The sequence below is a fragment of the Gossypium arboreum genome, chromosome 9 (assembly GCF_025698485.1).
Source record: "Gossypium arboreum isolate Shixiya-1 chromosome 9, ASM2569848v2, whole genome shotgun sequence".
Taxonomy (NCBI): domain Eukaryota; kingdom Viridiplantae; phylum Streptophyta; class Magnoliopsida; order Malvales; family Malvaceae; genus Gossypium; species Gossypium arboreum.
In genome coordinates this window covers 80,098,852-80,124,679 of record NC_069078.1, presented here as the reverse complement: position 1 = coordinate 80,124,679, position 25,828 = coordinate 80,098,852, and the positions used below count along the sequence as shown (strand labels likewise).

Below are 25,828 nucleotides of genomic sequence, written 5' to 3'. Positions count from 1 at the left end.
TCCAAACTATTTTAAAGTGAATAAACAATTACAAAAAAATATTTTAAAATTACATTTTTAATATTTTCAATAAAAACATAAAAATAAAGAAAACTTGTGAGAAATATAAGTTTTGATAATATCTGAGTTTTTTTATATAATACTTAGAATTATTTATAGTTTCTCTCCAACCGATAAGTAGAAAGATAATACACTTCAGCGTACTTAAACACACGTACTTTTATATTGACAACAATATTTATATTAATCAAACTATAACTCAATCCGCCTCTACTTGTTATTTTAGATACAAAAGAAGTCATAGTTTAATATAAAGAAGAGATTAGTAATATAGAGTGAATGTGACTTTTAAAGAGTGGTTGCATAAATTTCTGTACTTATTTCCAACGCAAAGGTAAAGGCTCTCTAATTCCATTAATACATGTGGATGATGGAGAAATCTAAATCCAAAAATAAATAAAAGCAGTAATAAAAAAAAAGAAAAAAAAAAGAGAGAACTAAACTAGAAGCTTAAAACCAAAGATAGCAAATGCAGGAACAAATTCTTCTCTAAAAAGAAGCATATGACACCTTGAGTAGAAAACAAGCTGCCAGATAAAGTTTGCAAGTCCTCTCTCTCTATATATATATCCATCTCTTTTTCTTAGTATCTCTACTTTCTTACAATTTCATCTTTTTCCATATTTTTTAACTTTACACCAACATTATATCATAAGCTTCAATATCATCATGATCTTCACCGTCAGCAAAAACAATGAACTCCCATAAATACAAATAAAGAATTAAGTTATTAATGTTTGATGGGTGTGTACTTAATACCGCTAACAATGAATAAAAATCATTGCTGCTCTTGTGTTCGAGTTTTTTTCTTGACCTTGTGACTCAAGGACTCGAGCTCTTCCGAAAGATCCAGCAGTAGCGGATTCCTGACTGCGGTTGAACCATTGGTAGGCGATGATGCTTTTCTTTTATTTGGCTTGGGTTTTCTAGGTGCAGGCGGGCATTGTTTCTGCTCAGCTGGGATTTTGGAATCCGTAGATGTTGGAGTTTTAAACCCATCATCATCATCATCATCTATTTCCTTGGAATTCTTTTCTTTCTTCTCTTCCTTCCCCTCACCAGCTGCTCTAACGTTGATTTCTCCTTCTTCTTCTTGTTGTTTACCGGGTGAAAAAGAAGAAGAGGTTGTAGTTTGGCACTTCACCGGTAGGGGTCGTTTCAGAATGTCGAATTCCATTCCTTCTTCACCACCTTTGACTACGGCCGTCTCTGAACTCGAGATACCGACAAGGGAAACCTGCAGGCAGCCGCAATTCTACATACATTAGTGCAAACAGATAAAAAGCGGTGAGAATGTATAACATAAAGCAATATGGTAAATCATCAAATCACCATCCTTCCCCCTGGTGGAGTTGTACAATTCCAGACTTTGTTTCTACAGTTGAGTAAGAGAGAAAATAGGACGAAACAGTTTTAACCCAGCGAGCGAGCGAGAGAGAGAGAGAGAGAGAGGAAGAGGATTATAAAGGGAGAGTTTTTAGTACTTTTTGTGCATTGGATCCTTCGCCTGGCTTTGAAAGCCTCCACATTCACCACCAACCATTTACTTTTTTCTCTTTCTCTCTCAAGTATATCTTTCACAACCATAATAATAACAGTAATTATAATATACCTTTGATTTGCCCACTTACCTTTTTTATTTTTCTGATTGCTTTTTTCCCATCAAACTATGCATGTGATTAACAATTGAGGATATAGATTTTAATGTCAATTTGAAATTTTTATAATCCATTACCAATATACTTTTACTCCCCATTTCTTTCATCACTTATCTATTTTTTAAATATTTTTATATATATTTTGAATAATTTCATTATACAATACATAAAATTTATCTATAATCTTTACTCACTGTCATTCTGCATCGATAAAAAATCTCATTCAATTAAATTAAAACTCAATCGATAAAATTCTACCTTAGTATATTAAAAACAATTATTTACAGGAATAGATATACTCGTTGACAAATATTATAAATAAACTTCTAATAGCATGTAAAACTTCATGAACATATATTATGAGCCAATTCCGATTTTATCATGCAAGGGACCAACAAACTTTGACTTTATACGAGTATTACCAATTATTTATGTTGCAATCGCAAGCAAGGAACCAAATTCGATTTAATTGGCTATTTGGCTTTATTTTTCAAAATAATAATCAATGAAAATTATAGAGGTTTGATGATCAATAATTGTCTTTTTCCAATGTATGAATCAAACTTTTCTCCATTCGTGTGGTATCGGAAAATGTTGAATAAAAAAAAAATCCTAGTACATTTCAGTCAAACCAAATAACTTAATACATGGGATTTTCTTCACCAACTCATAATTTTCTAGGGGATTTCTATATATGCAAAATTTGACTTTAATACTTTAGTTGGGCAAACTTTAACCATAGCCATGTGGATTCTTAATTAGAACTTGTTAGTATTTATCGTGGTTATTTGTTAGTTGGATCACAATGTTATAATTTGGTAGCAAATGGTATATATGCTTTTTCTTCAAATATCAATATTTATAAATTCAATCAATAATTTTTAATGATAATTTGGTTTAATACCTGCTTTGGCTCCTCTATTATATTGTTGACTTTTTTTTTAAAATTATTTTTCGATCACTTTATTCCCTCCACTTTCATTACATCCATCATGTTATCCTCTCGCCCATGCAAATACTTGGACAATAGTATTCTCACTATAGTACATGAGCAAAAACAAGCATTAAGTCTATTGTCAAGAGGCCGATGTTTCAACACGTCGGATTTTTTTTACAAAAAATGGTCAAGGGGCTAATATGACTAGGTATAGTGACCGAAAAATAGTAAAAGGACCAAAGTGAAATTTTCACCATAATAGTAGAGCCAATATAGGTATTAAACCTACTCATTTTAATTGCGTAGGCTTATCTCAGTTTTGCTTGATTCAGGCAGCGGGGAAGGGAAGAAGGTTGTCAATTTCCATTTTATCTATTTTTGGTTTTCGTTTTTGCTTAAAGGTCAAATAAATGTGGCCTGTCATCTTATATTCGAGCCATTAAGGCGACCCAAATATTGTTTTAATGAAGTAATTTATTAAACAACTTGTATGTTTTTAACAAATTGGACCACTTCCTTTCAATACCAACACCTTATTTCTTCAAAAATACATAAAATTTGAAGAAAAAATAAACTTCAATTAAATAGGCCATAATATAGACCAACAACTTAGAAGTGATTAAGATCTTGACCGAAAAGGAGATGGATACAAAGGATTATGCGTTTTGAACGATAGTGGTGGAATCGTCACGTGCCCAGAAAAAAAAATTTAGTTACGAACCGGTTAGCTAAACTCTATCTAACATGGAAGTCAAGCCTACATATTTTTGATAAGCCTCCTAATTAAATATTGGGAGTTCTTCAACAAGATAGAGCTTGTGATGTTGATATTTTGATTTGATGTAATTTTGTTTTAATTTTCACCAAAAAAAAAAATAGTGCTGTTGGTTAACATTTGCTCGGTTGTGTGACTTGTAAAATGTCATCCAAACATCTAATGTTAATATTAAATATTGTTATATTCTAAAAAATTGGTATCACGAATTAATCGGATACCAATTCGATTAGGAAAATTAAAGAAAAGACTTTTATATTTAAAATACGTTATATTATTTGAGAGTATTATAGCCTTTTTATTTAAAAAATAAATAATATGCATATGATGAGATTTAACCAATGTCAATCAATTATACTGAAAAAACTTTAAATTCACCACTTGACCAAAACTTTATTTTAATTTATTTATACATTTTAATTTTATCATGTATACTTTATTAATTTCATCTATTTTATTAATAATGTTGTTGGTTAATTGAGATTGTGTCGTAAACTAACTTGACCTCAACTCAATATTGATGACAACACTATCATAAATAATTATATTCATTTAGTATTCTTAATCGATATATTCATGTATTTAAATTTTTTTATTTATAATTTAATTTTTTTTTATCGTACATATTCTATATGTTGTTATTATTATTAATTAATTTCAAACCATGTATTTAATTATTTATAATATGATATTTTTATATACACATGATAAAGTTTATAGTTTCTAGTAGGATATAATCTGCGTTAGGAAAGGGGCGGAAGTGGGGTAACTGATACGGAGTCGTAGGGGGATGAGTAAGCAGTAACTTTGGATTCCTTACCCAGAAAATGGAAGGAGTTGAGATTTGGTAAAGCCTCCCTTAACCAACCACTATTACCAGCCCCACTTCTATTATTTTTTATATACATCATATTGTTGTTTCAAAGCTCTAAAACTAACCCAATGTTAGTTAAGTACATTGATATTTATTACTTTACTCCCTTTTCACTTACGATATTCATGCTTTGACCCAAGGGACCGCCCTTGCTCTTCGGTGCTTTCATCATCATCATCACCACCACCTTGTATTTTAAACTTGATCAACTCAAGAGATTCCTCCATCACCAATTACACTAATCACACGTGGACATATTTTAGTTCATTACAAGTTAGAAATTTACCACCCCACTCTTCTTTTCCCCAATTGGACTAATCCCACATGATGTTAGTTAAATTTTGATTCTCTACCGTACCAGATTCACAACCAGAATTTATCATGTGATTTTATTTACAATCTGATGGAATCCAAAATGGGATTTGAGATAAGGATGGATTTTAGATACATGTTAAAAAAGAAAAAGAAAACTAGTTTGATAATGTGTGATTAAGTGGGGAAGAAAAACTGGTGCAACACGCACTCTTCTGATACAAACTATAATTGCATGCATGTCAATATCAAAAGCACATGGATCATGATTTTGCACCCATTCTCAACTATCATGTATGTCCCATATAATCCCATGCCTCACACTCTCTTCCAAAATTTTCAAACTCCCACTTGCTTTTCTTCATTTCGTTTAGTATAATATTTGGTATTTAAATTTGATATATTTTTTTAATTTGATACTTAAAATTTTTTAGGTTCAATTTAATACTTAAAATTTGTTAAATATTGTATAAATTACATAAAACACTAATTTTTTGGTTATACTATAAAATATTATCAATATTAAAGGAAATTCATGTTAAAAAAATAAGTATTGAATTATACTTAGCAATTAATATTAAATAAAAAATAATTTTAAACCCCAAATTAAAATAAATTCATTTTTTCAATTAATAAACATAACTAAAACTAAAAGTAATTGAATATCTGAAGTACAAAAATATATCATATCATTTGTCACATGTTGGTCATACATTGATTATTTTACTACTTCATAAAAATAACATTGTTAGTATATTGGAGTGATTTGTAAAACATTTGACAAGTACTAAATCGAACAAAGAAAAAATTAAGTGCCAAATTAAGAAAAAAAGTTAAATTTAAACACCAAATTAAAAAAAATCAAATTTAAATACCAAATATTATATTAAATAATTTCATTTTCCAATAAAACCCCCTTAAAATCTTCGTTTCTAGTTTGGTTTTAGTTTCTTAATTATCAATGGCCGGTTGCCTTCAGTGCATTGGGAATCAAAGAAAAGAAAAGATTCCACTGAACGCACACCAATGTTGGAAGTGTTTGGAATATCTGTGATTGGAATTTCAATCAACTACAACTGGAAAAAGGTCCAATGACCTCCCCTAGAAATTATAATTACCCATTTAACTCATTTTTCCTTTAACTTTTATTTACTTTTATTTTGTTCATTTATTTTTCTACGAAAAAGAAAATTAGAAACGACACAATCTTTTTATACATCTTGAAATTGAAATGAAAAAATAAACTGATTTCTTCATTTTCTAAAAAATATATTTTATATTAATTATGTTTAATTTTTTTCATTTAGCCATTTTTTTAAAATTTTTTAATAAATTATCATTATTTAAAATATTTAAATAAAATTATAAAATAAATATCTTATCATTAAAATATTATTAAATATATATAAGTTAGCTATGCATAAATTTTTGTCCTTAATGCACTTTTTTATTTTCTCTGCGTTTGAATCTAAACACATATTTCACCATTAATTTTAAGTTATTTAATTTTATCATCACTGCTATTTTCAAGCTCTAATAACTTTAAAGTTAAATTTGTTAGAAAAAATTTTAAATATGTCAGAGGTCTTTATACTCTTTTAAATTTAAAATTTTACTATTTTTTTGTTTGTTTAAAAGGCCTAACCCTTTTGTCCAATTTTGCAATTATAAAGAAGGCAAAATAACTTTTTTCTCTCAATATATATATTTTTCAATTTGTCCTTACTCTTTAAAAGTACATAAAAAACTAAAAAAATTATATTTTCAATAAAACCCTGAAAATTTATAAAAGTGTGAATATTTAAAATAGTTTTAATAACTCAAAAATTATAAAAGTATATATAAAAACATTTCAAAACTCAAGAGAACATCATGTTTACTTTTTGAATGGTGATAGTGCTATAAAATCTCTAATTAGATACTAAACATTTCAAAATTTTGATTTTTTTTAATTAGAGATTTTTCGAGTTAAGTTTCATAAAATCTCTAAAAGATTTGTTGTTGACTCTGTGGAAGTAGGGCCAATTTCACTAAAACACATCTTAATAGAGCACTCCAAGGGCTCTTTTGGTAACATTCCATAACCTTACATTACAGGACACTTTTGTAAAGAGAGTCTACGCCAAACTCCTTTATATAAATTTCATCCATCTTCAAAATACTAAATACCTTATTGAAACTCTATTCAACTCTCCAAACTTTCATAACCTTCGTTAAATACTCTTTTAACAATCATATAAACCACCTCTAAACCTTGTTTCAACAAAGTATGAAAACATAATTTTTGTATATAACAGTCAAAACAATATGCCATATGATTCTATTGGTTACACTTTTCAGACATGGTATAAGAGATCTAAACAATGCTACAAACCGTTAATTCACATTTGTAATACATGGATGGGTAACATTATAATTACCGGGCTGAAAAAGAGTAGTTATTGTTCCCCACACAAATTTGTAGGCATGTAAACGACAAAGAAAAGGTGAACATGTCCTTGGAAAGGCGACTCCATTGAGATGTAAACATCAAGTTCTTTTACGAAAATAGTGTGAAATCTGTCACCTTCTTCAAGACATACACAGCAAGGACAAATACAATACATATACATATAATTTTGTGAAGAAATTAACATGTAATCTTAAAAAAAAGCGGGGGGGTCTCTAATTTCTTTAACTACAACCCTTAAAAGATCCGCCCCTAATTATCATTTGATCTAACTGTTCCATTATATAAAATAGAGAAATTAAGTATGTATTTGTGATGAGGATCTACTGTCTGCTGCAGCAACATAGATTCCCTAACTTTTGGTTTTGGAAGATGCCTTGACCCAATTTGTCAGGTGGTTTATTTTTGTTGTTTCGTACCTCTTTGTTTGAGTACTCAAAGTGACGACGTCCACTATGTCGTGTCTCTTTGTTATGGGGTTACTAAGGCATTGGCATGTCAGGATTTCAACATGTAAGGCGCCCTTTTATCATCATCATCATCATCATCATCATCATCTTTGTACTAGTTCAGAATCTTGATAGATTTTTAAAGGATGTAGTTAGAGATGGTAAAATTCAAGCTGGAGTATGTATTTTGCATCCATTTGTTTTGAAGTAGATCTCACGTGGCCCATTAAATACTCACGTGGCTTCCAGGTCAGCACCAATTAATTTAAAACTGTTTTTTTCTTTTTCCGTTATGTTTTTTTTCTATTCTCCTCCTCGTCTCTCCATCGTTCTTTTCTCATTCCTTTCTTTTTCTCTCTTCTTTCTTTAACCAGACCTTCAAAGCCATGGATCTTCAACAGACCTCCAAATTTTGATTTGTTTTAACTAGTAGAAGGAACATGGCATATATGGTGAATCCACCAACAAAGTTTTGTAACTTACGATGAAAGACCAAATAACTTTTTTGCTGCAAAAACAAAAAAAAAAAAAAAACATAGACCAACATTGGTCTCTTTACACATTATGGAATCGTTGAAAAAGAATGTTAAGAAAAGTGCCGAGATGTTTCTGAGAAGTTTTTGCAATAATATGCACTAAAAAGCACTAAAAAGTTGTTTAACTACAGTTAAGAGTAGTCGATAGCAAATATGAGCCGATTATTGATGAGAGATTCAAGGAGTTTAAGTAGAATTAAAAAATTAAATATAAGTTATATTCATGTTTTAACAACAGAGCTCACCATCCTCACACTACCCAGAACCTAAACCCCGAAACCCATAGCATTAACTGTCCAAACCCTCCACCCATCACCATCACCCATGACATCAACACTAGCGACCAGCAGCAGAGCTTCACTCTACAAGCAAAGACGAAAATCAAAAAGAAAAAAAAAAAAGGAAAAACATAAAAAAGGGAAGGAAGGGAGGAGCACAACGCATTTCGGGTTTGATAAGTTCAGGGGGTTTGGGTTCTTTATTCGTCAATCCTAACAGTCAAATGTTGGCTGTTGGTGAGAGGAAGCACATATTACAAATCAGAGATCGGAGCCAAAAAAGTTCGAAGCTTTTGTGTCTATTTAGGGATTTTTCAAGACGATTTCGAATGCTCCAAACTGAGAGAGAGGTAGAGAGGAAAGAGATCTTCATTTTGGTGGCCTTTGATTGAAGCTTCGGTGGTGGGTTCAACGGCAGCGGCTAGGGCTGTGAAGGGAGGAGAAGAGGGAAAAAAAGCAAAAAAAAAGAAAGAGCGAGAGACGAGAGAGGAGTAATAATAATAATAATAATAATAATAATAATAATAATAATAAAAGATAGAGTTTAAAAATTGGGTAAATTACAACATCAATCACTTAACTTTAGGTTAGCTGACAAAACAGTCACCTAGGTTTTATTTCAGTCACTCAACTTTCAAAAAGTTACAAAATAGTCTTTTTTGCAGTTTTTCGTCACAAACGTCACAACAAAGTGACATAGTAGGTGACAGCGTCTAACATAGTCCAACTGGCCTGTTACTCTCACTTTAACAACCCTACCAGCATCATTTTAGGGTTAGAGAAAAAAAAGAAGAAGATGAGGAGGAGGAGAAAAAGAAGAATAAGGTTTAATGGTTAATATGTCATGCACCTAGAACAAAAATTTCCCTCTTTTCAAGCTCAAGTTCTTTGTTTCTCCTCCTCTTTTTAATAACTTTTAATTCAATATTTTTAATATCTTCAAGCCTGTTCTTAACCAAAGCATCTCCAATAGAGGTTTCAATGGCTGTAAATCTGGATAATTGCTCTTCAAGCAAAATTATCTGCCCCTTTATCTGGCTACCATTGCTATTTTTCCTCTGTAATTCCTTTATCAATTGCTTTGCCATGTCTAACTGCTTTATTTCCATGTTACCCTGCCTTATAATTTCTTGAAGGTCATTTATCTCAGCCTTAAGTGCAGAAATTGTGAAATTGAGCTTACCAATTTCTACAGTTTTGCCAGTTAAATCCTTCTGCAAATAAGCAATGCATGACAACTTCTCTTTTAGACTATGCAACTCAAGCAGTTTCCTTTCAAAGGTCAATCTCCTGCTCTCCAACTCCTTAATGGAACTTTATGAATGCTCTATTTCTGTATTTGGGTTCAAATTCTTTGTGTTAACCACTTTAGTCCCCTCTTCATTTTGCATGTCCTTTTCCTGCAAGAACTTTGTTTTTTCATTAGACTTATGTGTAAGAGTGAAAAATATTGAAAGGGATAAGATGAAGTACTGAAAATTAAAGAAATAGTGGAGGGAAATGGTAGAGGAAGAAAAGTGGTGATTAATGTTGCCGGTGAAGGGCGAAAAGGGTCTTCTCCAAAAGAAGCAGAGGCATTGAACCCTAAGCAAAATTCTTAAGGTGCACCCAACAAAGCTTCGACTGAATCTGGTGTTGTTACTGCAAGTAAGCCACCCAAAGCCCCAATTGCATAACCATGAAGGTTTTTCAGAAGATACTATCCTTTGGTGTTAATAATTATTTCAACCAACTTAGCAGCAGCAGAAGAAGAAGAATGGAGCAGCTTTACCAACGTGGCAAGTTAACTTGCCACATCAGTTGGTTAACTTGCCACGTTAGCAATCCCATTAACACCCTAACGGTAACTGTTAATCAGTGACTATTTTGTTACTTTTTTATAACGTCAGTGACTATTTTGAAACTTTTCGAAAGTTGAGTGACTAAAATGAAACCTAGGTGTCTGTTTTGTCAGTTACCCTAAAGTTGGGTGACTGTTGGTATAATTTTCCCTTAAAATTTTAAAAATTAAACAAGTTTTAAATTATGTGGTGCTGACATAAAAGCCACGTTAGTATTAATTGGGACACATCAAATTTTCTTAACATCATTAATCAAATTTTCATAACACTATTAATGTGACAGCCCTAATTTGACCCTAGTCGGAATATGGTTTCGGGACCACAAAAACCGAGTCAAAAATTTATTTAAAATTTATTTGCATAACTTCTATGTGTGATAGTGCATGTGTGAAAAATTTGATGTTTTAATTTAGTCTTATGAATGGGAATTTTACTTGAAAGGACTTAGTTGAGAAACCTTGAAAATGGGATAGGCAAATGTGTAGTAGCCAAACATTTTATGTTTTAGTATTATGGGGGACTTGCATGTCAAATAGACCAATTTTGAATGTAAATGGCCGGCCAACATGCATGTAATCATGGGTTCTATTGTTTTTATTTTAATTGGTGGGAATTTTATATATATAATTAATATAGAAATAATTATTTTATTATAAAATGATTTTTATATTGTGAAATAATGAATTTATAATAGTAAATGGTGATAAAAACAAAGTTACATGATCCTTTCTTTCAATTTGCTGAAACCATAAAGAAAAGAAAAGAAAAAGGGAGCTAAGACATTAATTTGGAGAATGTATAGATTAAGGTATGATATCATATGATTCTTTTGGAATTTTTGTGAAGTTGAGTTTGTTTTGATGCTTATAACGTGACCCATGGGTTAATTTTTTTAGTTTGTGATACATGAAGCATTCGGTTATGTTCCTATATGTTAAATTGATGATGTTTTGTAGTATGTGATTAGAAATAGTTATAGATGAGTATGAACTAAATAAAATTTCTATAAGCGGTTAAAATGGACAAAAATCTTAATCGACTATTGTTGAGCAAGGTGAAGTTATGTTTAATTTTTATTTTAACTTAATTGTTAGTAAGTGTTTTATGGGTGCCGAATGTGGTCATTGAAGATGTCTTAATGAATAATATGGGTGGCTTGGGTTAATAACATTCGGTCAAAGATTATGTGTGCTAGTAAGTTTGGTATAATGTATAGTCCGGTTTTGTAGTCAGTTATTTAGGAATGAATGTATATACAAGCCATGCGAAAATGGCTAAATTCTTAAGTTGGTTTTAGTTGTGTTTTGGTTGTGGTTATTTCTCTACTTGAATTCAGTTATGTATGATCATGCTATGAGCTCATTAGGGTTAATATCTTATAAGTGAATGAAGTTTTAGTTAATCTTATGTGTTATGTGCGTTAAAAATAATTGATGATTTGGGTGGTATCTATGGTTGATTCGGCTATGGTCTTTGCATGAGTAAAAATATACATATGGAAATGGTTGTATTTTTAGTTGATATTTGTGTTCAAAATGGTTCAATTTGTTTTAGCCACATGTGCATAAATTGTAATAAATCTGCTTGGGACAGCAGCTGTAATGTGATTTTGGAAAATCACCATAAATTGTGAGAGTGGAGTTAGAAGATGAATAAACTATGTACTTAAAGCTTAATGAGTCTAGTTTCAAATGAAATCAACGAGAACATATTTTGACTTCTGTACAATTAGAAATTTGATTCGTAATAAAGGGTGGTCAGAGTAGTCAAACAGTGAAACAGGGGGAAACTTTAAGAAAATTCTTGTATTGATTGGCCAAACTAAAAATTCTTAAAATTTTATGGATAAAAGATATATGAGTCTATTTTCAGGGAAATTTTACGGTAATTGATTTGGAGTTTTGTAGCTCCAGTTATAAATGATTTAGTGACTGTTGCTCAGGAAGACAACTTGCAGTGAAATTATGATTATGTGGTAAACATTGACAAAAATTTGTTAATGAGTTGCTTATTGATTTCTTATAAGCTTACTATGATCAGTAAGTGTGAAATTCGAATATATATATATTATATTTATAAAGTGATGCTTGAATAGTCGAATAATGACTAGTTTAAAATCTTTGAATTTAAGCTCAAGAGCATAGAGGGACAAATTCGGATAAGGGAAAAGAGAAAGTAATCGAATAGCCGTTGTAATCGTTCGGCAACATTCGAGGTAAGTTCTTAAGTGTTTAAGCTTGATTCCCTTTTATATGCCTAAGAGTTAAATTAATATGGCAAGGAGAATGTAAATTTTATTTGGTTAATGTGCCGAATATGTAATGATTTAAGGCTATAAGCCGATTATGACTATTATGCTTAAGTTGCATTGGATTTGGAAATTTGATGCACTAAATGAGTGTTACAATGAATAAACTATGCCATATATGTACTAGTAGAGATATCACGATTTGTGATTATTAAATATCTAAAGGAAACCATGATGTGTATAAAATTATTATTATTAGTCCTTTGTGGTAGCCAAATATGGCTTGGCACTAAAGTGATTAAATGTGAACTTCGATGAGGTAAACTATTAAAAGTGTGGTGCTTTAAGACTATGGGCTAATACGATATGTGGATTCGTTCCGTAAAGTAAATTATTCAGGTACGAATAACCTAATTAAGTATCTGTGAATTAAATGAATTTGATGATTGATGTGAATCGAACATATAAGAAATGGTTTCATGTTTATGTTCAACTATGAGACCTTGTGTTAAATCAACAATCGATTTCGTTCAATACATTAAGTTGGTCAGGTATGCGATATGTACTTATGCATGTTAAATCGATTGCAATTGAATCATGAATGTGAATTGAGAAGCATAGGTAAAAATGCCTATGTCATATATGTGAGTAAGGGTAAAACCAACGTAAATTATCGATAAAGATGGGCTATGTGCGGAACCAACTTATAATTGCTAATTTGAAAGGTTGTGTATGAATCGGTGAGCAATATGTATATATTAGGTGAATTGTGACCTTTTGGTTCTACTTGAATTAAGTTGTGCAATAAATAATTTATGTATATGACTTATAGTCGAATGGTCACTATGGGTTAAGTTTGAATGGTGAAATGGATATGTGATATTTATGTATGACTTTTGAACCGAAATGTAAATGATGGTGTTCATATGGAGCTTATATCCGAATGTAGCAAATGACTACTAATGTGATATGTTGAATGAGATGTGTTAATATATGATTAAATATGCATGATATTTGATGTGTATCCAGGCTTAAAGACTCGCAGGCTATATGCTAGAATTATATCCGGGTTAAATCCCGCAGGCTTCGTGTTGGTATTATATCCAGGTTAAATTCCGCAGGCCTAGTGCTGGTATTATATCTAAGTTTAAAGTCCCATAGCCTTCGTGCTGGTGTTATGTTTGTGTTTTATACCTCGCAGGCCAAGTGTTAGTGAATTTGATAAAGTATATGACTATGAGATCCTATGCTAAGATGATAAATTGAACTCATATTACACATTAAGTGATTCAGGTATGTGATATATAAATATATTATATGTGAGATTGATCTGACGGGAATTAAGAATGTGTAATGAGAAGCATATGAAAAGATGTTGTAAATTCATATATATATTTGTATATGTGTGCATTCAGTTATTATGCAAAGTTACAAGATAGTTTTCGATATGCTATTTATCTATGAATGTTGAAAGTAAGTGTGGGTAAGAAATGATACACTAGTGAAATTTGAAAGAATTAAAGTTAATCTGGAAGCTTGTAAATACTATGTTTATATGAGTTTGAGTATAAACGGAGTAAAATGATATGTGTTTGTGCATAATCAGCCAAATAGTATTGTACTCAGAAAGTGTTATGTGCTTTCGAACATTTGGTTTGTTTTTAAGTTCAACTGTTTAAATTGCTTAAAACTTACTAAGCTTATGAAAGCTTACTTTGAATGTTATGTTTCTCTATTTATTTTTGTAGATCGTTGACTCTTACTATTAGCTCGGAGATCGTCAGCACTTCGTCACACTATCTACTATTATAGTAATCATGTGATTTGGACTTAGCTTATGGCATGTATAGGATAGACTATAAATAGAATGATATTTTGACTATTGTATATAAGCCATGCGAATATGGCATCTTATGGAAGTTTACTTTTATAAGTTTTAAATTCGATCCTTGTTTATGTCTATTAGTTGTATAAAAAAATGATCTTTTATTTAAGAAAAGGTTTAAAATTTTACTGTTCCGATCCGATTTCTAATTTCTGGTAACGTCTCGTCCTATTCCGGCGACGGTTACAGGATAGGGGTGTTACAATTAATGTTAGGTGTGATGACACAGTGATCAAAATATTACAACTTGATAATATTAGTGATCAAAATATAATAAATTAAAATTTAATAATCAAAATATAATCTAAGCCATAAATAAATGACTATTTTATAATTTTCTCTAAATTATTTGCATTCTCTCAACATTCATTAAAACCTTTTTCCCTTGAATAAATATAAGGTTTAATATAATAGTTGATCCTTAAACTATATCATTTGTTTGAATTAGATATTTAAACTATTTTTTTATCGAATTAGATATCTAAACTTTATTTTCCTGACTAATATTCTACTATTACATCCATTAAAAACAACTTTCCAACCAATTAGGAATCACCATGTCATTAAAATCTATTTTCCTCCCACGCTCACATCACAAACTCGTCATTTACTGATATGCAAGCGATAGTGTTGACCCATTTGGCTCTGAGTTCCCTCGACTTTTCTGCGAAGTCGAGAAAGTGCTTTTGGGAACATGTAGGAGGCGAGCGCTCGAGACGATCGACAAAGAGGACGATTTTTTTTCCAACAGTAAAGGAGGAGATAGTGGTGGTTTAGAGTTATCCGTCAAGTCAAAGTAAGAGAGGGTTACGTCAGGAAGCTTGACTCTGGTAGAAATGCGGATGAGATGAAAGTTGTTTTGGAGAATGGAAATGGGCTTGAGAATGTGGGTTTGGAGGTGGAGGGAAAGTAGAGAAATGGAAAGGTTGGAAAAAAGGAATTTAGGAGAAGTTAGGTGGTGCTGCTGGAAAAAAGATAAGGCGGCAAGTGAATGAAAACTTGATATTGTTAAAGATGCTGCCATTGCTAAGGCAAATGTCGCAAGACAGGAGGAACTGTGATATTTTTTTAACATTTTTTTCGTTTTTTCAAGCAAAATTAAGAGAAAATAAGTTCTAATGGTGTGTCTATTCCTAATTGATTGTAAAGTTTTTTTTTTAACGGATATAAACGTACGGGTAAGCATTAGTTACAGAAATAATAATTAAGTACTTAATGTACTTAATCCAAATAAAAGGAGTAGACCAACTGTTTGAATTAAGCTTAAATAAAATAAGATCAAGATATCAAAAGGTTGATTAAAAAACTCAACAAAAACCTTTTTTTTTTTTTGTAAGAAGGAAAATAGGCCAACTCTAAAAATCAAATCAACAATTAAACGAATATTCTCTTCTAATAAAATCTTAATCTCGGATGATAAATTTTCGAGGACCACTAAACGATCGATATCATCACTAATTATCTTGGCTAAGCGATCTGTCACTTTGTTATTAGTTCTTCGAATGTTCTTGAATTTTACTTGCTAATATCTAAAACACAAGTCGTTGATCATTTGGATTTCAACGACATTGTTAATTACTACAAGTCCAGTTTGAAAAATCTCAATAAACAAAGTATTATCACTCTCTAATTCAACTTGTCTAAAATCTTTATCCCTGACTAGTTTCAACCCTTAAAAAACTATTTTCGCTTCAATTTGGAAAATATAAATTATACCTATTGCCATCTTGAAACCAAACAACCAGCCATCACTTGGTCCCCTCGCCACACCGCTGATTGCTGCTCCAAAACCGCTCCAAACGATCCATCAAAGGCTATATCGTCATAGATTTGCACATCGATCTTTCATTTGCAAATATCTATCATTGTGATAAACATACCATGAATAGAAACACATTTATCACAATAATTAAATCTTTTGTATTTATATTTTTAAGGAGATAAAAGATATTTTTTATAAGTAATTTGAATATATCGTAACAAACTTAAACAAACACCATCTGATTTGGTCTATGGAAAATTGTAGGAGACACAACTCAATCATTCGTTATTACACATCAGAATGGCCCATCAATAAATAATAAATAAAATTAAAGGCAAAATCGTCCACTTACAATCCAAAAATGACAGGTGGGTCTTTTATAACTGTCAGATCATTTTGACCCCAATCACCAAGACCTTAGATCTAATATTCAAACATATGGTTTGAAATTTACGTGATAGCGAATTTATTGTACATTTAAGTCGCAATTTCATTTGTATAGGGCGGAGTTCCGTTTTGATTCTCGAAACTTTTTAATAATTATTTTCATTTTCTCAAAAAACAAACATTTATCCTTTTTGTTTATTCTGTCCATTGTTTTTGAGAAAAACTATATCGCAGGTTGCAAAAGATGGCTGATGGTGAGGACATTCAACCCCTTGTCTGTGATAATGGAACAGGGATGGTTAAGGTACTTGACCTGATTGGTTATTATTTTAAGTGCTAAAGCAATAATATGTTTAGCGCTTGGACTTAATCTAGTTTTGAAATTTTGTTTCTTAGGCTGGATTTGCTGGGGATGATGCTCCGAGAGCAGTGTTTCCTAGCATTGTTGGTCGACCACGTCATACTGGTGTGATGGTTGGAATGGGACAAAAAGATGCATATGTAGGGGACGAGGCTCAATCTAAGCGTGGCATTTTAACTTTAAAGTACCCAATTGAGCATGGCATTGTCAACAATTGGGATGACATGGAGAAAATTTGGCATCATACTTTTTACAATGAACTTCGTGTCGCTCCAGAGGAGCATCCGATTCTCCTCACTGAAGCTCCTCTCAACCCAAAGGCCAATCGTGAGAAGATGACCCAAATCATGTTTGAAACCTTCAATGCTCCTGCTATGTATGTTGCCATTCAGGCTGTTCTTTCCCTTTATGCTAGTGGTCGTACAACTGGTAAGCCATTCGATTTGTTTGGTAGCAATTTCAATGTTGAAACTTTCTCTCCCCATTTCATTCTTCGTTTCTTGTTTTAATTGCATAATCTATCTTGTTGATCATTTAGACAACAAATATTAACAATTGGGAGACGAAGTTTCAAGAATATATTTGATGTTCTAAGATATCACCTCATCAAAAAATTATATTTGTAATGAGGTGGCATCTGATGTACTGAAAATTAATGTCTATATTTCTACACAATCATTTCATCAAATATAATCATGTTTCGTATTGACAAAAGGGATTTCCGTACATTCTATCTTTTTGTTTATTGTAGGTATTGTGCTTGATTCTGGAGATGGTGTCAGCCACACAGTCCCTATTTACGAGGGATATGCACTTCCCCATGCAATCTTGCGTCTTGATCTTGCTGGTCGTGACCTCACCGATGCCTTAATGAAGATTTTAACTGAACGTGGTTATTCATTCACCACATCAGCGGAGCGGGAGATTGTAAGAGACATAAAAGAAAAGTTGGCATACATTGCCCTCGATTTTGAGCAAGAGCTAGAAACCTCCAAGACCAGCTCTTCAGTTGAGAAGAGCTATGAACTGCCTGATGGGCAAGTGATCACCATCGGGGCCGAGCGATTCCGATGCCCAGAAGTCCTTTTCCAACCATCTATGATTGGGATGGAAGCTGCTGGTATCCATGAGACAACTTACAACTCTATAATGAAGTGTGATGTTGATATTAGAAAGGATTTATATGGCAACATTGTGCTTAGTGGTGGTACCACCATGTTCGCCGGTATAGCTGATAGAATGAGCAAAGAGATCACAGCCTTAGCTCCTAGTAGCATGAAGATTAAGGTGGTTGCTCCACCTGAGAGGAAGTATAGTGTATGGATTGGGGGTTCCATATTGGCATCCCTCAGCACTTTCCAACAAGTATGTTTTTCATGCATTTATATTCGATTACATTTTTACGAACATTTTCTAATAGAGAATTTTACGAACATTTTCTAACAGAGAACCCTACTTCTTTCCATGACTGCAGATGTGGATTGCCAAAGCTGAATACGACGAGTCTGGCCCTTCAATTGTGCATCGAAAATGTTTTTAAGTAAAAACACAAAAAAACAAAAACAAACAAACAAACAAACAATAGGATTAAGTATTGGTTTTTTACAATAACCTTAAAAGGATGGATGATTCTCATTTTCCTTTTTAGCAGTGGGGGACAATTTCCCTACAAACTTGATTTTTGTGCATGTTGATTCATATTATATGTTTCTTTTTTATTCTAAATTTGTTTATTAACTACCATTCATTTTACGAATGAACAATTAAATTATATGCAATATAATATTATTTGTGTAAATTGTAAGGGTATATCCATCTCTTTTGGCTCTATATTGTGCTATGCATATTTTTACATTCAATGCTGTTGGTATCATTATAATTTGTTTTTAAACTTCAAACCATTCTAATTATATTTTTAAATTATTGATGTTATATCAATTAAGTCCTTTCGTAATTAAAACCGTTAATTTAATCATTAAATTATACATCAAATCTTATTTAACTAAATTTAAAATGAAGATTTAAAAAAAAAGATAGAACGTTGTCACATGACTTTTATGCTTCTATTAAAGTTTTGAAAACCGTAAAACTAAGGTTTTAAACATCCATTTTACAATATTTATTTTTCTTAAATTTTTCATTTTAAATTATGTCACAAAAGATCTAATGTGTCGTTTAACAGTTAAATTAATAAAATCAATAACAAAATATCATAATTGATATAAGCTCAATAGTTTAGGGACCAGTTTATAATGAGGGTCACAGTTTAAGGATTTTGGTGTAATTAACTTTAAAGATTAAAGGGTACCAAAAGAAAAGGTGAATACACTTGAGAGGTGCCTAGGGACCAGACCAAATTAATCCCTCTACTACTAAATAGGTCAATTTAGTTCCTATATTATTAGAAATAATCAAATAAGGGCAAATTGAAACCAAGCTAACATTTCTTGTTTAAAAAATATCATTTATTGTTTAACAAATTTAATATTTTTTATATTTTATGATTTTGTAAATAAAATCTTTTGTTTGAAATTGTACTGCAATAGAAGAATAATTTTCAAGATATTTTTACATAGATGTTAACTCTATTATAATTTAGACTTATTTGATTCTTTATAATAAATAGTATAGTGACTAAATTGGTCTATGGACTAATTTGATTCAGTCTTTATAATACAGGGACATCCCTAGAACTTTAACCAAAAGAAAAAACGACTCGTTTTGCGTCAGCAATCAGCACCATATAACACAACAAAACGCATCGTTTTCTTCCGTTGGTGAAAAGATTTGCAACACCGGGCCTGGTCTTGGCGTTGGCGCGCCCAATCTAGAGCTGAATTGATCCTTCTGTTCGTCTCATTTTGTTGACTGATGGTAGATAGGTTTTTTCTCCTTGAAATATTACTGGGATTTATCTGAACTCTGCTACTAAGCGAAAAGAAAATATGGGTAGAATAGCGACGGCGGCGATAGTGAGCCTTTGGGTAATTCCCGTATCCGTCCTGGTCAATCGCATTGTTCCTGATCCTTACATGGTAAGACTGCCTGTTTAAATTAATTCTTCCTAATTCTTTCTAATGATGTTAATTGTTACTAAAATAGTCAATTTTGAGTCAATTACCTATTTTTCATGTGGGCAGGATGAGATTTTCCACATACCTCAGGCTCAAAAATACTGCAATGGCGATTTCATGAGCTGGGATCCTATGATCACTACCCCACCTGGCCTGTAATGCTCTTTTTCTTCTCTAATCTCTGTTTCATTCTTTTCCTTTGTTTAGATGAAGTTTGGGATTCACTTTACTGAACTGTAGAAGGGTTGTTTTTTTATGAAATGAATGATTCTAACAGAGCAAGAAATTAGCTGTTTCAATTGGATTATTTGATGTCGCATTAGGAATTACTTTTCCCTTCTGCAAAGATGGGTTATTGTCTCTATTGCTCAACTGTTGTATATTTTTATTACACACTAAGTTAGAAATACTTCTACAGATACTATCTTTCACTTGTTCATGTTGCTGCTTTGCTTCCGAGTAAGTATGTTCTACAACTGGCTCCATCGTTCCCGGAAGCTTGCTCCACTGCGGTTCTTCGCTCTGTAAATGGTGTCTTAGCAGTACTGTGCAGCATTATAGTCTATGAGATAATAACCCACTTGAGGCCAGCTCTTGATGATAGAAAAGTAACACTTTTTGCAACAGTTCTAGCCCTGTATCCACTCCACTGGTTCTTCACTTTTCTTTACTATACTGATGTTGCATCACTCACTGCTGTGCTCGCCATGTATCTTGCATGTCTGAAGAAGAAATATCTATTCAGTGCATTGGTAAATGAGTCGCCTTAAAAAAATTTATTATGCCATCGATAAATGATAAAAGTTTCACACACTGCCCGGGGACAAAATTAGTTAGCTATGTTTCACTTTGCATATAGAGAACTGAGTGTAAGCTATTCTTAAGGTTGTCTAACTTAGTAATCTTGCTATAAAAAGACATCCAAATCAAACAGTTTTAGGATAGATTCAAATTTACCTTGATGTTGTCATATATTTTTTCTTTGTTGTTTCATGTAGAGCTTTACTCGTTTCCATCTGTGCTCTTGCAGCTTGGGGCAATGGCGGTTGTTATTCGACAGACGAATATTATATGGATGCTTTTTGTTGCCTGCTCTGGGGTCATTGATATAACCATGGCACATCAAAAAGATAGTGTGGAAGTAGATGATTCAAAGGCATCAAACAAGGGTACCAATCTGTCGGCTCTCAATACCAGTGTCAATGTGAGTTCAAACTTGAAGAGAAGAAAGTCCAGGGGAAACTCAAAGGCTAATCAACACATCTTTTACCCTTCAAACACCTCTTCAGCATCCCAAACATTAGGTTCTTTTGACATCTTTGATCTTACTTTTGTTAGTTAATTTGTAAAACCATGTAAGGTATATAGTTATAAGCGTATGCTTTAACCTTTGTTCATAAGGTTTAAGCCATTACTCTGTGCCGGGCAAAATGTCATTTATGCTAATGTGATGTCCTTTTGGCATTTATGCAGGTCTGCTTCATGAGATTCAAGCTATTGTTTTGTCTTCATGGCGCATAAAGTGGGAGCTTTTGGTCTCCTTTAGCCCATTCTTTTTTGTACTACTTGCATTTGTTGCTTTTCTCCTCTGGAATGGAAGTGTAGTTCTTGGTATCTTTCAATTTAATGCTATATGGTTCTTTTACCTCCTTTTTTTCTTTTTATTTACGGTTTCTCTTAATAATGCAATTTCTACACATTTTAATAATGCAGGTGCAAAAGAAGCTCATGCAGTTTCTCCACATTTTGCACAAATAATGTATTTTAGCATTGTTTCCGCTCTTTTTGCGGCTCCTCTGCATTTCACAATAGGTCATGCCCTAGATTTGTTTCAATCATTCTGGAAAAACAGGCTGCTTGGATTTCTCCTTCTATTCTTGGCTTCTATTGCTAGCCTCCTTTCCGTCCATTTTTTCAGGTAGGTTCACTTGAACGTGGAACTCCTTGTACTCTTCTTATTACTTCGATGAAAAACTTACTGTTCCTTCATGTGGTTAATGGATTGTTTCAGCATTGCTCATCCTTATCTTCTTGCTGACAATCGGCATTATACCTTCTATCTTTGGAAGAAGATCATCAAATTTCATTGGTCAATGAAATATCTTCTGGTGCCATTTTATGTTTATTCATGGTTATCAATCTTCCGATTATTGGGTTAGTACATTTCACTATGACATTTCACTATGTTGTGTTATTTAACTTAAGTATGTCCCGACTTTTCTGAGGTTGCAAAATACTCTCCATTCTCAGGTAAAACTCGGAGGAGAATCTGGACATTGGTATATTTCTTTGCTACCTCTGCTGTTCTTATTCCTGCACCGCTAATTGAGTTCAGATACTATACAATACCATTCTATTTTTTCATCCTTCATACCAGTATTAACGACAGCCAAAGCTGGCTTCTCATAGGGATTCTATATACAGTCCTGAATGCCTTTACAATGACAATGTTCTTGTTTCGGCCATTCCACTGGGACCATGAGTCCGGGGTCCAGAGGTTCATATGGTAGATACTAAACACTAAAAGCTAAAAACAAGACAAGCATCACAGGTTTTGCTAATAGCAGTATTCGTCATTGGATCATAGAGAACTAATACCCTTTCATTCATGTGTTGGCATCTAAAATTAACCCTGTATTACTTGTTGTAATTCTTACCATTCATCTCGAGCAAATGGATATTTCATGTTTGATATGCAGTTTGTAACCAAATGGTATGTAATGGTAAACATGTTAAGAGTTAAGGCTCTTTCAGTTGCCTATACGGATATTTGTCCCTCTTTGAGTCTTTTTCATTGATAATTGTCTGATATCCTTGAGATGAATCATGAAATGTGTGCATAACATCCTTCTTTTCACCTTTGTTTCCATGGATACATTGGCAGTAGATAAGATAATTTTAGATAAAATGCTTGTTTTCAGGTTTATCGACAAAAGATGTTCGACATGTCATGAGATGTTAAAAACAATGGCTTTTAACCAACCAGCTCTGTCTTCTCGATTGGTCATATTCTAACAGTGAATTTTTCTTTTTGGAGTTTGTGACTCAGGACTAACCACCCAAGTCATGTTGGCTGACTTTTTGTAAAGCTGCCAGAAAGTCTGCGAAAGGTCTATTCCTTGCATTTATAAACTAAAACACTAGTTGAAGATATAAAGGACAAATGAGATGAGTTTTACATTTGGTTAATAAGTATTTTTTAAAATTTTAACTACCAATCATTTGGGAGTGCTTAATTTTTCAAAAATTCATGCGTTAAGTATGCAATGACGTAGTTTACCACTGGTCAAATTTGCTTAAGTGTAAACAAGACTTTAAACAACGCTTAATACTTCAGCAATAGTAATTGACAATTAATTTCTGTTTGAGTTAAAGAAGAATACAGTGAAAGAGATGACAGAAAAGCAGTTGAAGAACTTGGATTCAAATACGATAGGTTTGGTAGGAAAGTAGATATCACATGACTTCATTTTTAACCATTCCATTTCAAACCCACTTTCAGATTCTAACTCATCAATGTTTCCTTCAATTCGTCCTTGTAAATGAATTTGCATATGGCATTTTCAAAGAGAAAGACGATTCACGAAACCATGAAAATCCAACATTTAGGCTTTCTTTCTTTTTTTTTTAATCAATTGATGGATGATTTCTTTTTTTCCAAAGATTTTTACTAGTCCGACTAATGAACTCCTACATGAAAACACCTGCACCTAACTTTAACAAAAGGAGGAAAATTGATTGAAATAATTATTATGATCTATTTACTGAATGATCGCCATATCCTTCCTTCTAAAGAAATTATGATTACCGAAACATCGTCATGGTACATTCGTCGTTCCCCTGATGGGATCTCAACCAATTCATGGAACTCAAGACCTGCAAAACCCCACCAAAGCAAGTTCGTTTAACTCCTTGGATGATATAATACATGTTTAGGATAAAACAAATATTTACCAGCTTTCTCAGCTGCTCGAATTAGTACTTGTTCAACGAGATGTTGCGCCGGATCTCCGTCGGGAAATGAAGCAATGAACCATTCGATCTCGGAGACAACTTGTTGATTGGTGAAGTACTGATAGAGTCCATCAGATGAGAGTACCAAAAACTTGTCATCAGGACTTAGTTTATAATGATAAAGTGAAGGAGAAGAAGAGATGTATGGGGATGTTCCAACATAATTGATTCTGAAAATATCATACAGTGCATCGTTCCATCTAGGCTGCCAAAAAGAATCAGAGTAAAAACATCCAAATCAGCCCCCATATTTTTGCAACAACTACTTCTTACAAACAAACAATAAGCTTTGGTAATAATGGTTTTGTCATTGATTTTCTTTTTACCTGTTTGAGAAAGCCAGCCCCAAAAGCTCGAGTAACCTTCAAATATCCTTTCACTCTCTCCTTAACAACTGCTTCATCATCATCTGGATGTTCTTGCCTGATTCTCTCAACTTCCTGGTGTATGGACAAGACACTTTTGAGTTTAATATTGAAAAAGAAATGCAAAGAAATAAACATAAAAATGCAAAAAGAAGAAAAAAATTACCTCTTCAACATCAACATTATGATCCATTGTAAGCTGAAGAGGAATCAAATTAGAGGACCCTGTTTTCAGTGCTAGAATGGCTCTGCTATCCCCCACGTTCATCAAATAAACATCTTCCCCATTCATTAACATTACCAAAACACAAGAACCCATTGCATGTAACTCGGGTTTTAAATTGGCCATCTTTAAATAAGTCTCTTCAGTTTTATTTAGACCCTCTGAAAGTGCTTTCAAGACACCAGAATGTTGAAAAGTTTCCATCGGTGAATTCATAGAATGCTCAAATCTTTCACTGCTTTTCCCACAAATTTGTTTATCTTCAAAAGAGCCCAATCCCATATCTTCATCTGATTCGGCCTTATCATCGTTCCATAACAGCCCTTTAAGCTCTTCCAACACAGCATCAAAAAGATTATTAAGCAAATGATCAGGTGCATCCGGTCCACTGAAACCATCATAAATCCCCACAAAGATCCACCCTTCTTCTCCTGAAACTACGAGATGGGTTCGATCCTCACCTGCTTTCCCTTGCGCCCATTGCAAATTCTGACTTTTCATTGAAAACCGATAACCATCACCATCATCATCATCAGCAACACTCCAAGTCCCCCTACTGCTAGGATCATTATTATTAGTTTTGGTTTCTAAAGCTGATGAACATTCTTTATCTGATACAAAAAATTTAAGCATTTTATCTGATATTGTTCTCTTGAAACTCTTGGTAAAAAGCCAACCTTTCTTCTTTGACTTAAAACCACCATTAGACAAGGTTTTGTTGAAGTTAATAATCGGACCCGACAAGAACCCAGGATCCATTGGTCCCGACCAACAATGGGGGTTGCCACGTGGCACTGGTTGTAAGGTAAGGCCAGCAACTAACTCAGAACTTTTGAACGTGGAGGAACGATTATCAGGTAACGTGGAAGACGCCGCCGCCAATGGAACCGTTGTCAAGTTGGCGCTAACCGAAGCTCCGGATATGGAATGAAAAGTCGTCGTAGTTGTTGTGGTGGAGGAATAAGAAGAAGAAGATGATTGGTTCTCGGAGGAGGAGAGAGGAGTCGGATCGGGTCGAACGTAACAAAAAGAATGCCCAACGAACTCTTCAGAGGGGTGAGGCATAACGTGAGACGTCATCATCATTTCAAGGCTTCCGCCATTGCAAGAACAGCAATGGCTTAACTTTCTAACACTGTTTCCCATGGCTTAATATTCCTCTAGGTGATTGTTTTTCTTTTCCCTCTTCTAAGGCTGTAAGAATAGAAGAGAAGAGAATACGAGACTGTAATTCAAAAAAAAAAAAAAGAAGAGGGAGTTGACTTTTTAAGATTCAGGCTGTATTTGAAAGGATGAAAGAAACAGAAGTATGGTCTGAATGTGTGTTTAAAAGTAAAATT

General features: G+C 32.8%; 4 protein-coding genes across 5 annotated transcripts; 2 read left to right on the top strand and 2 right to left on the bottom strand.

Annotated features, from left to right (window-relative positions):
- Positions 1 to 530: 530 nt before the first annotated feature.
- On the bottom strand, positions 531 to 1,677 carry LOC108456114 (cyclin-dependent protein kinase inhibitor SMR3-like). Its single transcript, XM_017754712.2, has 2 exons — positions 1,393 to 1,677; positions 531 to 1,297 (listed from the first exon to the last, which is right to left on the bottom strand). Exons 1-2 carry the CDS (start codon positions 1,393 to 1,395, stop codon positions 839 to 841), a joined length of 462 nt encoding a protein of 153 aa, XP_017610201.1. The 5' UTR covers positions 1,396 to 1,677; the 3' UTR covers positions 531 to 838.
- Positions 1,678 to 16,540: 14,863 nt separating this feature from the next.
- LOC108455710 (actin-like) lies at positions 16,541 to 18,610 on the top strand. Its single transcript, XM_017754246.2, has 4 exons — positions 16,541 to 16,755; positions 16,848 to 17,241; positions 17,564 to 18,177; positions 18,287 to 18,610. Exons 1-4 carry the CDS (start codon positions 16,696 to 16,698, stop codon positions 18,350 to 18,352), a joined length of 1,134 nt encoding a protein of 377 aa, XP_017609735.1. The 5' UTR covers positions 16,541 to 16,695; the 3' UTR covers positions 18,353 to 18,610.
- A 946-nt stretch (positions 18,611 to 19,556) lies between these two features.
- On the top strand, positions 19,557 to 22,718 carry LOC108454810 (dol-P-Glc:Glc(2)Man(9)GlcNAc(2)-PP-Dol alpha-1,2-glucosyltransferase). Of its 2 annotated transcripts, none has more exons than XM_017753391.2 (8): positions 19,557 to 19,847; positions 19,953 to 20,041; positions 20,305 to 20,494; positions 20,917 to 21,190; positions 21,360 to 21,497; positions 21,600 to 21,804; positions 21,898 to 22,040; positions 22,137 to 22,718. In XM_017753391.2, exons 1-8 carry the CDS (start codon positions 19,758 to 19,760, stop codon positions 22,394 to 22,396), a joined length of 1,389 nt encoding a protein of 462 aa, XP_017608880.1. In that variant the 5' UTR covers positions 19,557 to 19,757; the 3' UTR covers positions 22,397 to 22,718. The 2 variants fall into 2 exon arrangements, with proteins under 2 accessions (XP_017608880.1, XP_017608879.1); XM_017753390.2 differs by having other exon boundaries at positions 20,305 to 20,638.
- A 779-nt stretch (positions 22,719 to 23,497) lies between these two features.
- Positions 23,498 to 25,828, bottom strand: LOC108456154 (probable protein phosphatase 2C 23). Its single transcript, XM_017754752.2, has 4 exons — positions 24,432 to 25,828; positions 24,227 to 24,340; positions 23,841 to 24,105; positions 23,498 to 23,762 (listed from the first exon to the last, which is right to left on the bottom strand). Exons 1-4 carry the CDS (start codon positions 25,632 to 25,634, stop codon positions 23,644 to 23,646), a joined length of 1,701 nt encoding a protein of 566 aa, XP_017610241.1. The 5' UTR covers positions 25,635 to 25,828; the 3' UTR covers positions 23,498 to 23,643.

What these genes read in the sequence shown, in the direction of transcription:
- LOC108455710 (XM_017754246.2), top strand. Translation starts at nt 16,696, where the DNA reads ATGGCTGATGGTGAGGACATTCAACCCCTTGTCTGTGATAATGGAACA. An exon ending in ATGGAACAGGGATGGTTAAG is followed by an intron (nt 16,756 to 16,847) that starts GTACTTGACCTG and finishes TTTGTTTCTTAG; the next exon opens with GCTGGATTTGCTGGGGATGA. An exon ending in CCCTCAGCACTTTCCAACAA is followed by an intron (nt 18,178 to 18,286) that starts GTATGTTTTTCA and finishes CCATGACTGCAG; the next exon opens with ATGTGGATTGCCAAAGCTGA.
- LOC108454810 (XM_017753390.2), top strand. Translation starts at nt 19,758, where the DNA reads ATGGGTAGAATAGCGACGGCGGCGATAGTGAGCCTTTGGGTAATTCCC. An exon ending in ATCACTACCCCACCTGGCCT is followed by an intron (nt 20,042 to 20,304) that starts GTAATGCTCTTT and finishes ATACTTCTACAG; the next exon opens with ATACTATCTTTCACTTGTTC. An exon ending in TTCAGCATCCCAAACATTAG is followed by an intron (nt 21,191 to 21,359) that starts GTTCTTTTGACA and finishes GCATTTATGCAG; the next exon opens with GTCTGCTTCATGAGATTCAA.
- LOC108456154 (XM_017754752.2), bottom strand. Translation starts at nt 25,634, where the DNA reads ATGGGAAACAGTGTTAGAAAGTTAAGCCATTGCTGTTCTTGCAATGGC. An exon ending in ATAATGTTGATGTTGAAGAG is followed by an intron (nt 24,341 to 24,431) that starts GTAATTTTTTTC and finishes TCCATACACCAG; the next exon opens with GAAGTTGAGAGAATCAGGCA. An exon ending in GGGCTGGCTTTCTCAAACAG is followed by an intron (nt 24,106 to 24,226) that starts GTAAAAAGAAAA and finishes TCTTTTTGGCAG; the next exon opens with CCTAGATGGAACGATGCACT.